This window comes from Myotis davidii, unplaced genomic scaffold (assembly GCF_000327345.1).
Source record: "Myotis davidii unplaced genomic scaffold, ASM32734v1 scaffold93, whole genome shotgun sequence".
NCBI lineage: Eukaryota > Metazoa > Chordata > Mammalia > Chiroptera > Vespertilionidae > Myotis > Myotis davidii.
This window is the reverse complement of record NW_006292095.1, coordinates 308,804-322,334: the sequence shown is the minus strand read 5'-3', so window position 1 is coordinate 322,334 and position 13,531 is coordinate 308,804. Positions and strand designations below refer to the sequence as shown.

Genomic DNA, 13,531 nt, shown 5'->3' with positions numbered 1-13,531 from the left:
GAAGAGCGTGATGGTGGGAGTTGGGAGTCTGGGGCCCTGGCTCCAGTTGTCTTTATCTAAATTTTTAGCCTCTCTCTGCAGCCTCCATTCACTCATCTGGAAATGAGATTAGATTAAATAACTTGCAACATATAATTCCAATTCCAGAAATCCATTACTTGACTCTGTGAAATCATACTCATTCTGGCTCCTTAGATTAGAGCTTTGTGACCATTTAGGGTCTTCTATGCAAGAACAACTTGAAAACCAGCGAGGAGCCTGCCCAGTGATAAGATGGAGAGCAAGCGCAAGGAGGGAGCAGTTCCATTCTTGGGCTGTCTTTCTTGGTCTGCTTACTCAGCTTCACTCTTTGTATTGTGCTCCCATGGCAGCAGCCTGCACTGGTTACCCTTCCGCAGAGTTGGCCAATAAGAAATATTTATATTGAAACCCCAAATGCACCTCTTCTAGGAAGGTGAGCTCAGAGACAGTAGGAGCTTATAATTCTCTTCGTGGCTGAAGAAAGTGACTAATGGTTCCATCTTCTCCATCCCTTTTCAGAGGCTCCTTGTTTCTCCCCTAAAAGCAGAAGTGGGAGCCACAGCAGCTGAAATGAAACCAGGACATAGAAGGTGAAAGTCCATGTGATTCCCACTTGACTCGTAGTTGTCCAGTGTAAGGATATTGTAGGCCCTGTGTACAGGAGAACACTTCTCTCCCTTTGGAGTGGAAGAAGTATGGAGTTGGCAGTCTGGGGTGTATTACAATAACACCTTGAAACTGGGCATATTGCTGACCAAATTCTGAGCTGATCTTATCTTTATTTATTTTTATAATTTTTTTGGTTAATCCCAAGGATATTTTCTCATTGATTTTAGTGAGCATGGGAGGAAGAGGGAAAGACAGAAAGAAACATCCATGTGAGAGAAACACATCCATTGGTTGCCTCCTGCACAAGCCCAAACAGGACCCAGGCCGGGAGAAGTCTGCAACTAAGGCACACACTCTTGACCAGAATCAAACCGAGGACCCTTTGGTCCGCAGGCTGATGCTCTGTCCACTGAGCCAAATTGTCTAGGGCTGATCTTAGCTTTAAAATGTGGGAGTTGGGCTAGGCAATATTTAAGGTGTTTTCTAGGACCAACACCCCAGGAACCTGTGATTTTCCTCTTTGTTTGCAAAGACCATGAGAGAGGAGAGTCAGTGAGGGAAGAGGAGGGATCAGAGCAACTGGTACTGCTGATGCCTGGTAGAGCCTGTAGTGTCTTTGAAGGCAGAGGCTGTCTTCTAATTTTTGTGCAGCCCCAAGTCCAGGTTACCTCCGAACATCTTAAATTTGGTTGTTCCTGTGGTCAGTGTACTGATTTTGGCATTTGTTTATCAAGGTGCCAGCAGTCTAAGGCACAACCTCCCACAAACTTCAGTGGCTGAATTTTTCCCGTGGTGGAGGCAGAACTTTTGAACTGGCTATACACCTTCACCAGGAGAATGTCTCCCTCCTGGGAGAAGTGGAAACTTTTCTGTCCATCTCCCTCTTTCTGTTTCTTTGGTTTTTGTCTCTTCAGTATAAGCCTCACGGATGTCCGTGGTCCCCTAGCCTAATAGCCTGTGTGAAATGTCTGTTGGCATTCGGGTTGGAGGACCTGATGGTGCTTCTGAACCTTGAGGTGAGGATTAGCAGGGACCATCAGCCACTCTCCAGGGAATTATTCACTTTTGCTATCTTGATAACAGTGCCAGTTAGAACATTGGTATTCTCATTGATAAGGCTGAGCACACACATTGAATGGCTTATTGAGAATATTTTCTGGTCAGGAGGGGGTCTGAAAATCTCTTTTTCTTTCCTTCTTTCAGTAGCACAGGGCGACTTTACAGTTGGCAAATTGCCTTGAGTTTAAGATACACCCTGTCTCAGAGAAGGGTACCACTCTACTGGGGCTGGAGAAGACTTTGTTTAGGCTCATCCCACTGACTTACATGAAGGATATAAATTCTGTATTGGCTGTTACACTTGCATTTGGTTATCTGTGCTGTTCGTCAACAGGGATATAAAAAGGATTTCATCTCTAGATGCTTATTTTACTGACAGTAGTTTCTGTATTGACTTCTTAGACTCAGAGGTAGTCTGAGTTATTTGAATTTCTCTCTTCTGCCATATCATGATTGCTGTAGTTATAGGATCTGGGAAACCTCACCTGCGGGCAGCAGGGAGGGGAGGAGAGAGGCATAGGGCTCAGACTTCCCCACCTGTGTGATTGGGCGTGGATGGGCTAGATCCAAGAACTCTCAGTTTGAACTACCCATCTCCTAAAACCCTTTCCTGTTCCCCTGGGCATGATGAATGGAGAGAGAGTTGCCACTATGCTATGTCACTAATTCTGGGGCCACAAACAGGACTAGTCAATGAGGTGGTGCAGCTGCTAAATGTCCTGGAGATTGCATGGCTCCTCGGCTCACTGCTGCTGTGGTAGCCTCTCTGTCCCAGCCCTCTCAAGACAGTATCTGTGCAGATGTGGCCAAGCTTCCAGGAGTGATATAATCTCACATTAGAGTGGTAATAGTAAAATATGCTGTTTACTTCTGAGGAAATATTCTAACTGACTAAATGTCATATGTTTATCTCATGATTTTTCCCACTTCAGAACAAACTTAACCTCAAGTTAAAACTGTATTTTATTTAAATAAAACAAGATTTAAAAAAATCTAGGCCAGTTTGTGAACTCATATGACAGACACACTGCGAGCCATGGCTGTACACTCCTAGATTTGAATGCAAAGCTTTTCCCACCGATTTAGAATGAACTGGTCATTGTAACCAGTTTTGTGTGGAACAGTTGTTTCTCATCCCAACCCTGGAATGACATCATTTTCTTTATACCCAACGTAAATGCTATGCAGACTAGATGGTTCTGGAATTTGACTGCTGTTTTTCTCTTGATTAAAATCTTGTGTTGCAAAAGAGCCCTGCTAGTGAACAGTATCCTTATAAGTTTCTGTTTTTGTGCTTCTAACTTTTCTGGTAATAAATCTCATTTTTCCATGAAAAGGCAGCCTGTCCTTTTTAAGGTGGAGTAGGGGTTGTGGTTGAAATTGCAGATATCCTGTGTGTCCTATTTTGATTTCTTAGCTTCAGAGTGTCTTTTTAGTGGAAGTGATTCAATCTCAGTGTGGTTTGGGTTCAGGGTACAGAACAGTCAGAACTATAAATATGGTTGAAGGAAGGAGGATCGTTATTATATTTAGCCAAGATAAAGTATACTTTAAGTTGTTTACATATAAGGCCTTGAATTAAAGAGAGGGAAATGTGTTATCCCCTAGGAGTCATTAATAGAATTTTCAAGTTTCTGATGGAAGATATATGTGTCTACCTCAAATTACTTATATGTGCATGAAAAAGAAGAAGGGAGAGAGCAACTTATAGAGAATTCCACCCTCTTTAGAGTTATCAGTGGTCTGAAGGGGGAACTTTCTCTGATATCTTCATTTTTAAAGAATGATTATCAAAACTGTTCTAGTTTATTCCTGGGAAGATAGAGCTCTTAGATAATTATGGATAATTGGCATGATGTAGAGGTTATTAATGCATATCTTCCCATAATCATGTTAAAATTTGTAATCAGATCACACTGATTGCTGGGCCTCTTCTGGGACCAGAACTCTGTGCAATGGGTAGGACCGTGTATAGGGTTAGGAACCTGGTTCTTTACCAGGGGATTTGTCTTGATAGCCCAAACTGGCCATTTCCTGATAGTATTACCTTGGGCAAAAATCCTCCCTTCTTTCCTTCAGAAATGGTCCCAGTAACATCTACTTCCCAGAGGTGTTGCCAGCATCAGTTGAGATGATGCTTATGAAATGCTAACACAGTGCCTCGAACTAGTAAGTGCATGGAATGTCAGCTGTTGTCACTGTCTTTGTTGCCATCATCATTGTTACCAGGGAGTTCCATATACTTGAATCCGCTATTTCACCACGCATTTCTGTTCTTTCCATTGAGCATAAAGCTCAGATTAGCATCAAGGGACAATATTACATACTCACTTCTTTTTCTACTTCTCTATTCTCTGTACCTTTTTTGGTGCCCTCCGGACATTGCTAGATGAGGACTGAAGTTGTATCTGAAAGCTATTATTAGAAGAGCAGAAAGAACTACACACCCAGGACACTGAGTTCTTCGTAGGTACCTTTCCAGGGAGAAGGAATTCCCATGCCTCTCTTACTACTCTATTGCACAAAGTGGGGGTGGGCGGAGAGAAATTCCAATAATGCAGACGTGCTGATATTTTTAGCTATGGTGATTCTGATTCCTCATTCTGGCTGGTCTATCTGTAACAACTCTCAGGAATGGGTCCCTATGGTCCTTCTGATGATTCTATTTTATTTTTTTATTAACAACCACAGTAGAGACACTGTCTTCTAGAGTGGTGCACTGTGAATGGAAAAAATAACATGGAAATCAACTATCTCCTTACAAAAGTGAGAGAGTAGGAAAATGTGTGGGTCTCTGCTCAAGAAAAATCCACGCCTGGTCCACGTGTTCTGGCAAAAGGGAACGTCAGGGGAAGTTCCTCTCTTTCTGTGCCTGAACAGGGTGCCAGGCTTGCTGTAGTCAGAGCACTCATTCTCTGATACCTATTTATGTCTAAAGCCTTGGCCAAAGAGCTCTCACTGATTGAATGTTAGTAAAACCATCCAATATTTGTGAGCTCTAACTCACCTTAGAACTAAACCGAACGTCCAGATTGCTGTGAAGGAGAACCAAAAGAGTTGTTTCCACTTAAGCCCCTGGTGGGAGCATTTTTATGTCAAAACTGAACTACCTCTAAGCAGTCCCTGCACCTTAGAGGGTTATAAAGGGCCGGTACCCTTTGGAGCCGTGTGGTCTTGAGCGGGTTTGGGTTTATGGGAATTCACAGTGATGCTTCAGAGTCGCTGTGGTTTGGCCCAAGGAGCTCTGGTTATGGGCTAACTGCTGGTTGGTGTGGTCCTCGGTCAGCAGACTCAAGTCTCCTTGTGTGTCCAGCAGTAGGCTCTGGCTACTTCCCTTCCCGGGATTCTAAGACATTTGATGAAATACCTGCTAAAATGGGAGGATGGGGGAGTCCATCTAATTGCTACCTTTCTTCTCCTATGGCTAGTAGCTGTGGCTTTTTGTTTGTTTGTTTGTTTGTTTATTTATTTATTTTATCATCTCCACCTTCTCTATGCCTCCATTGGTCTTGAGTATTCTGCTTACAAATAGAGTAAGTTCTCATTGAACAAAGGGAGAGACCAGAGACCCTTTATTAGTTTATGCTTTTAAATTCATTCTGTTATCTTCACATCCTGAGGCAGATGGGTGTCTCCCTCGGTGGTGTGTCAGAATAGAAGCCGCTTCCTACCCTGCTCCTTCGGAGGCTTTCTGAGAGTGGTTCAGTCCTGTTAGCACCAGACAAGAGTTTCTTGAAAACCTCAAATAATTGTTGCTGTCTTCACCATAGTTGAGTCACCCAGGATGACTGGTTAATACCAGCTGGCTGGGTGCAACCCAGAAAAGCCCACCCACACACCAGCACCCTTCCTCTTCGAACAATGCTTGCACTTCCTCTCGCCATTTCCACGTGGGATCCGGGGAGCCCTTTCTCTGCAGGAAAGTAAGTGCGATTCCTCTGTGCTAGTGGGTTTTAAAACATGTGTGTGTGCGCGCACGCCTGTGTGTGCGTGTGTGTGTGTGTGTGTGTGTGTGTGTGTGTGTTTAAATAGACCAACATTTAAAAATAAAGTATTACGAAGAACTCGCTTTTGTCAGATGGTTGGAAGTGGAGTTGCTTTGTCAGAGCTTGAGTGGAGCGATACTGAGCTCTACTCTGGCATCCCTGACGCCCCCATGGCGCTGCTTCAGTGAGTTGTCCTCACTAAGGATACATGACATACTTCTCTCTCTTTTTCCGTGAGCACACGAGCATACCTAGACACAGGTACACACATTAGCAAACCGTGGGACAGTCTACTGAGCCATCCGATTAGTGTGGATACCACTGAACTGCCTTAGGCATGAGTTGTCACTGCTGGTCGGGTTCACCAGGCAGTTTAGGTTGTAAACTTGATTTTTATCCAACAGAAATTAGGAGACTTCTTTTGCTTTCTATTCCCTACTTAGGTTTTTGTTTTAGTACTGTTAAAATAGCAAAGAGTATTTTAATAACTTAAGCAAGCATAGGACAGTGTTATAGAATTTTAGAAGAGAATTCACCTTGTCCCCCTACACACACAGGTACACAAGTTATGCAGATAAATAAACATACTGAGGCCAAGGAAGTGAGGTGTAACTTGTTTCAAGTCTTACAGTTGATGAAATTGAAACAATAATTCAACTCTCGCCCTAACTGGTTTGGCTCAGTGGGTAGAGCTTCGGCTTGCGGACTGAAAGGTCCCAGGTTCGATTCTGGTCAAGGGCATGTACCTTGGTTGCGGGCACATCCCCAGTAGGAGGTGTGCAGGAAGCAGCTGATGGATGTTTCTCTCTCATCGATGTTTCTAACTCTCTATCCCTCTCTTCCTCCCTGTAAAAAATCAGTAAAATATATTAAAAAAATAATTCAACTCTCTTGACTTTCTTAGACATCCTGCTGTTTCAGAATGTCTTTGCCACGTCTGCCCACTGTCTGTGATCTGGCACACCACACGGTACCACAGACCTCTCCCAGGGAGGTGGATAAGCAGTATTCACAGTGTGGTGTCTGAAGGCTTCCTAGGGACACATCCCAGCTCTGCTATACTGCTTCCTCATGCCTCAATTTTCCCATCTGTCAAGTGGACATACTATATGAAGATTAAATGTGCTAATGTCCGTAAAAGTCTCAGAACAGTGCCTGGAACATTGAAAGTGCTTAATGTATATTAACCCACATTTTTGTCTGAATACTGTGAATCGCAGTGGAGAGAAGTGAAGTAGAGTCCTTTATGGATTCCACTGAAGTGCTTACCTCAGCCTGGGCCAACCGTTTAGATCACTTAGCTTAGCAAATGCCAACGCCAGGCAATTTCTGGGAGGCCTGCATGTTTGTCACAAGTGTTTTGAGACATTCTGGCTTAGGTCTCTCCTCCAAAACCCCCTCTCCCCCAACCCCTTGCCTATTACTCAGGGGGCACAGGGCTTAGCTGTGTAGCATGATGTGGTGGGACAGTCTCAAGGAGAAGGAATTTCCATTTCTTTGAAATATTGCAGAGTAATTTTGTTTAACTCTGAGGACAGAGGGATCTTTAATGGCCCCTGGTCTGACTATTTTCTACTAAGCACAAGCCAGTATTTTGTTCCTCCATGTAATACCTTGGAGTTTAGCAGGAGGTGGGCGGAGAGAGAAAAGTTTTATGGAAGGATGGCACTGCTTTGTCTGTCTCTGTGAATAATGTGGGTGCGATAACCACAAAGTATTGCTAGGTAACTGCCACATCTGTCAGTCCACTGCCACAGGCTGTGTGGGAGGCAGGGAGATACTGTGTGGAGCTAGTTGTGTCATCACTGTGTCCTGGGCGAGCCACAGCCAAGCTCAAGCCTGGCTTTGTGTGCTGAGACACTTGGAGGCTAACTCCGTTGCTACTTTGAGCTCAGTGTTGCGTTGACGCACAGGGATGATACCTGTGGTGAGTGGTGTGTCCTAGAAGTCTTGGAGCTGCAAACCCTTCCTAGGAAACTTGTTCTCTCTGGGTGAGTAATCCTGGTTCCTCCTCAGAATAGGCCTCCACCTTCGTTGGCCACTGCGATTTGCTGTGGCAAACGGAGGCCCCACCTTAAGGACCAGGGCTTGGTGAGGAAAAGCAAACCCAAGGTGCTCTTTGGTGGAGGGAGTGTTGCTAGAGCAGCCAGGGGAATTTGCCTCTTGACAAGGGATCTTTTCAAAGGAAAGCTTTGCTCTAGTGTTTGTGGTCTTTTTCCTCTTTCATGCTTAAGAAAATATTTTGCTTGAAAAGTACTGTTAGATTTGTGTCTAAAAGTTCAGTGGAGAAAATGTGTTTAGACTAGTGGTTCCTTTTCTGTCTGTGCTCTGATAAAAGAATGTCAGAAACGGATGAACTAACCAATCAGAACGCTTTAAGTGATCTGCCCTCATGTTAGAACACTGGCACCCCTTTTTTTTTTACACTGGCACACTTTTGTGGTTCTTCCTTCTGGTTAAAATGAGCAGCAGCCTGACTATTTGTGAGAAAGCTGCGCAGGAAGTGGTGTGTTGAGATTTAGTTCCTTTTCAAGGACCTCTCCCTCTGTTTGTTTAACATTGGTTTTGAGCTGTCTGCCACTTCTGTTTGTATGATAAGCCCATTTCCTTCAGATCATTCATTTAGAGTATTCAGAGACCCATTGAGATTACTGAGAAATAAACAAGGCATAGTTCATAAAACATTTTTGAAGCGCAGTTAACTGAGATAGGTTGTCAGCCACTGAAGGCTTGCATCTGTTTTATTGAACATTATTATTTCAAAAACATTGGATTTTGGCTTGCACGTACTTAAAGTTTCTTCAGTGCCATTTACTTTTTTTTTTTTAAGAGGACAGGACACATTTAGTGAATAATGACCCACTAACAAGTAAAGTGCTTTTGGAGAGCAGAAGAGATGAGGAAGGGAGGGTCAGACTGTTTCCTTTCCAGGAAACCCACGTTCTGTCACTTGTCCAGTGGTAAGACCGTACTGACCTTTTGGTACTTTTTTATACTTAATGTGTTTGGTCATATTACAAAACCTTAGCCCGACATGAAATCAAAATGCAAAATCAAGTATTACTGGCAGTAGATTGTTTTAGGAGCTAAAAGCCCTGGTCAGGGCTGCAAGATGAACTCAGGTGTGAGCTTTGTCAGATGGCATTTACATGACTAAGTAGTTAAGCCATATGATTCATTTGAGAAATGAGACAACTTCAAACCGTTCATAATTATGCTCTTTATTAGAGAGCTGGGAGAGCGACCGGAGGGCCGGAACAAAAGCATGGAGGAGTGTTTGTGTGAACTAATATAAATTCAAAGTAACGTCATTACATAAAAGGGTACGGTCTTTTTTTTTTTTTAGTTTTATTCATTTCAAACGGGCCGGATTCGGCCCGCGGGCTGTAGTTTGCCCACGGCTGGTCTATACAGTAGGCTTTTAGTACAGTCCACTATCATTTCATTCCCAGAGTGACGCTCCTGACCCAGTAGCTGTCCGCCTGATGTACAGCATGATTTCTTGAAGATAAAAAGTTGTTGGTCTAATCGAAGTTAGAAGAGTCATCCTAGTCTTTGTGCAAGGTAGACAATTACTGGAAAACCTCAGAGCTGACCAGAGCGCTTTTAGAATTTAGTCTCCTCTCATTTACTCTGCACACTGAGGTCTTTGTCAGTTAGTAATGAAGCATCAGGAACAGTGACATCCTGATAACCTAAGTGGTTTGACCTAAAAACCTTCCATTTAATCCTAGTTTCCTATGAAAACTACACCATTAGGGCAGAGAGGGGACACAATCCATTTCCCCAGGGCCCACCCTGGCGTTTATTGAGCTGCCTCTTACTCCGTGTACGCATACTAATGTGTATTTTACCCGGATAATGGTTCAGGTGACATTGACAGGGAAGCATTTGAGCATTTATTAAAATACAGTGTAATGATATTCGCGTGTGGCAAGAAGGTGCGTTCACCACAAAGCAGTGAAGTCTCAGTGGATTGCTGGCCCCTGGTCCCGTGAGTGCCCGAGAGCTTGCTCGTGGCTGGTTCAAGACTGTCTCACTTTTGTCTCTGTTTCTACTTTCTGGATCTTGATCTTTTTTCTCTGTGGTATGCCATCCGCTGAGTTTTTAAGATTATACGTATATCCCATCGGTGTCACTGTTATCTGGGATTCTTTTTTTAGTTGCTTTTTTTAGTTAGCGCATTTCCCACCACTGCCGGTAGTTCTCTATCTTAGTTTTCTTCTCTCCTTCTGAATGTGTAGTTAAAAGCCTTTTCATAATATGAAACCAGAAACAGAGAACTTGATTTGAGCAAGTCTTGCATGTATATTAAAAAGTAAAGTATTTATTCATTGATGACAATTTGAGAAACACAAAGAAAATTATCTACTGTTATTCTACCTCCAATTAGTACTGTTGCCATTTTGGTATATGTATTGCCAACATTTGTGTGTGTGTTTGAGTGTGCACATACTCAGGATGTATTTAAGTGAGGGCTTCCCAAAGTCTGTTGCAGATATAGGAAATAATTGGTGGTATATGAGATAATTGTAGGAAATACACGACTAAGCGTGTTTAGTTAATAGCTATATACTCGTGTGTATTATAAATAGTAACTAGTGCATTAACCTATGACTTCATGGCTACCATTGCTCTGGAACACCTTCAGATGCCATGAGTCCTTAGGACCTCTTCAGCACCTCACTCATGTGACTCATTGTATGACTTCACTAGGTCTTCATGGTCCTGCACATCAGGAATCTGGTCAGCTCTTTCTTCAAGACATATTCGTATTTCAACCCTTTCATCCCTCCTGATGCCACCACGGTCCAAATGATCCAAGTCGCCATCGTTTATTATAATATCCTTGTACCTAGTGTCCCACTCCAGTCTTTTCTCAGTCTGTGCTCACTTTCCATCGCAGAGCAAAAGCCAGAGTCCTTACCATCACCTGCAAGTCCCTGCACGATCTGCCCCATCTACACGCCATTCCTCTATGACCTCATCTCCTCCCACTCTTCTTGCTCACTTTGCGTTAGATGCATTGGTTTCTGCCTTTCTTTGAACACACCTGGCCAGCTTCCGCTCTTGCCCTTGCTCTTTCATGTTCCTGAAAGCTTATCTCCATACAACCCCATGGCCAGCTCCCCCCTTTCATCTCTTTAAAGGCTCCTGTCTAGTGAGCATTTACCTGGCTACCTTCTCTAGCCTTCTGACTCCTTTCCCCCTAAAGCTTCATATTCCCGTTGCCTGCTTTATTTTTGCTCCCTAACCAGGTCACTAAAGTGCTGTGTATTTTACTTATTATCTGTCTCTCCACTAAACTGTAAGCCCCACCAGGGCAGGGATTTCTGTTTTAGTCATTGTTAAATCTCCAGCACCTAGAACAGTTTCTGGCACTCAGTAGGCACTCAGTAAAAACTCACTGGGTCAGTAAAAACTTACTGGGAAAGTAGTTTAATTAAAGGCAGGAGCTGATTTAAAGAATAATATTGAGGAAATCAGTACATGTGATAAAGGGGTATGCAGAAGTCATGAAAGTGATAGATGAATGTTTGACAAACACTGATTTAAGTAATTGTTGAGTTTTTCTTTTATGTTCTTATAAATAAACTAGTGGCCTGGTGCACAAAATTCATGCATGGGGGAGGGGGAGGAGGTTCCCTCAGCCTGGCCTGCACCCTCTCCAATCTGGGATCCCTCTCACAATCCAGAACCACTGGCTCCTAAGCACTCACCTGCCTGCCTGCCTGATGCCCCTAACTGCTCTCCTGCCTGCCTGATGCCCCTAGCTGCTCCCCTGCCGGCCTGATCCCCCTAACTGCTCTCCCCTCCTTGTCTGATCCCCCAACTTCCTATCTGTACTCCCCTCCTAGCTTGATCCCCCTAACTGCCTGTCTGCTCTCCCCTCCTAGCCTAAACCCACTAACTGCCTATGTGCTCTCCCCTCCTCTCCATGCCTTCAGACCCTGGTGCAGGAGTACTGAGAGCTCTCCGCCAAGTCCCTGTGCCCTTCCTGATGCCCGATCTGGGCCAGGCGGCACCGTGGGCCTGCGCACGCTTCCGCTGGGGGGGGACCGCCACATCCCGTTCGGGCCAGGCGGTGCCGCAGGCCTGTGTGCTTCCCCTGGGGGGTGGGGTGGGGCTCCGTGGCCCGTCCTGATGCCCCCCCTCCGGGCCTTCACATGTCTCCGCCAGGTGGGGGCCACCCCCTGTGGCAGCCTCATGTCCCGGTGGCACAAGTCCCCACCCCTGTCCCCACCCACCAGCTCCTGTGCTCGCGCATCCTGTTGACTGGTCATGATTGAGACACCTTTAGGACCAACTAGCATATTACCTCTTTATATATATAGATAGCACTGCAGTAAGTGTTCTTTAGTAATTTTCTTTTGTATATTTATGATTTTCTTAAATGCTTACAAGCATAATTGCTGGCAATTAGGATATACACATTTTTCAGACTCATTGAAGCTAGGAAATTTATCAGTTTACTCTCCTCTCCAATATGAGTACCTGTATCTCTTCCCATACCTCAGTATTATCTCAGTGCCTTTAAAAATGTTTGCATTGATTTGAGAGAGAGAGAGAAGCATCAATGTGAGAAAGAAACATCAATTGGTTGCCTCCCTACACCTCTTGACTAGAGACCAAACCCCAAACCTGGTTATGTGCCCCAGCCAGGAATCCAACCAGTGACCTTTCAATGCATGGGATGATGCCCAACCAACTGAGCCACACAGGCCACGGCTTATCTCAGTGCCTTTCGGCTGCCTCCTGCATGCCCCACACTGGGGATTGAGCCTGCAACCCGGGCATGTGCCCTTCACTGGAATTGAACCTGGGACCATTCAATCCGCACGCCGATGCTCTGTCCACTGAGCAAAACCAGCTGGGGCCTCAGTGCCTTTTTATATTGCACATTTGATGGCTGAAAATGCTCTCTGAGTGCCATAGCTTGTACTTCTTTGATAACTTACATATATGAGCATTTTTTTCACATTTAATTCTGATCTTTTTATCCGTCTTTGTGACTTGCTTGCTCATGTTTGTTTTGGCCTGTGGCTCCAGTTGTAGTGGACTGAAAATGACACGAACTGGTTTTATTGGATGGATATCACAGGCACTCTGGTTTATATCCAACAACAGAATGCAGAACGCAACCAGATCTCCCAGAGACCATAGCTGGAGGGTCTGCTTCCCTCCATCATCTTCACTCTCCTGCTTTTTTTTTTTTTTTTTTTTGCAAACGGGATTTCCCTTTTCTTCCTTTTCAGGAGGTCTCTACTCTCCCGTAACTCTTTATTCCACCTATATTTGGCTTGCGATGTCACTTCCTTTGGCCCTACTTTAATTATGACCTTTCAGTTCAGGTACCATCATCATCTAAGTGCCATGAGTGTCTGTGTGACAGATGTCTAGGAGTGAGCAATCAATTGGCTTCATCAGGTGGTCACTACTGGCTGAGGTCAGGATGGGGACTGAGGCAGCTGGGCTGGCTCTGTCCAAGGCTGAGGATGGAGCAGCCTCTCTAGGAGAGACACAGTGACTAAATGTTCAGGACAGTGTCTTTTGCCTATTTTTTAATATGGTGTATTCATCTTTCTTGTGTGGGTACACAGAAGGCCCTCACATATGAAGGCTAGTGTTGTCTTTTGTCTCATATCATTTTAATTTTGCTCGATGTTTTTACCATGTAACCAAATCTGTTAATTAAACCATGATTTCTGCTAGTATAAAATTTAGAAATAGGTTCTCTGTGAGGAAATTTTACACTCAGCTGTGTTTTCTTCTAGTTCTTTATGGCTTTATTTTTATGTGCCCCTTGAATTATGACAAATTTTAGGGGAATTTGAGAGAGAAATAATGTATTTGCC

At 44.2% G+C, this 13,531-nt stretch overlaps 1 protein-coding gene across 6 annotated transcripts in view; it reads left to right on the top strand.

Moving 5' to 3' along the window:
- PSD3 (pleckstrin and Sec7 domain containing 3) overlaps positions 1 to 13,531 on the top strand; it is a 432,295-nt gene that overhangs the window by 185,189 nt on the left and 233,575 nt on the right. The window contains exon 1 of one of the 6 annotated variants that reach the window (XM_015565167.1): positions 577 to 611. The exons of 4 other annotated variants lie outside the window; for them this stretch is intronic. In XM_015565167.1, coding sequence (XP_015420653.1) covers positions 592 to 611 — 20 coding nt within the window. In that variant the 5' untranslated portion in view covers positions 577 to 591. Of the gene's footprint in view, positions 1 to 576; positions 612 to 5,513; positions 5,613 to 13,531 lie in introns of those variants that run through there. One more of the 6 variants, XM_015565168.1, reaches the window with a different exon arrangement.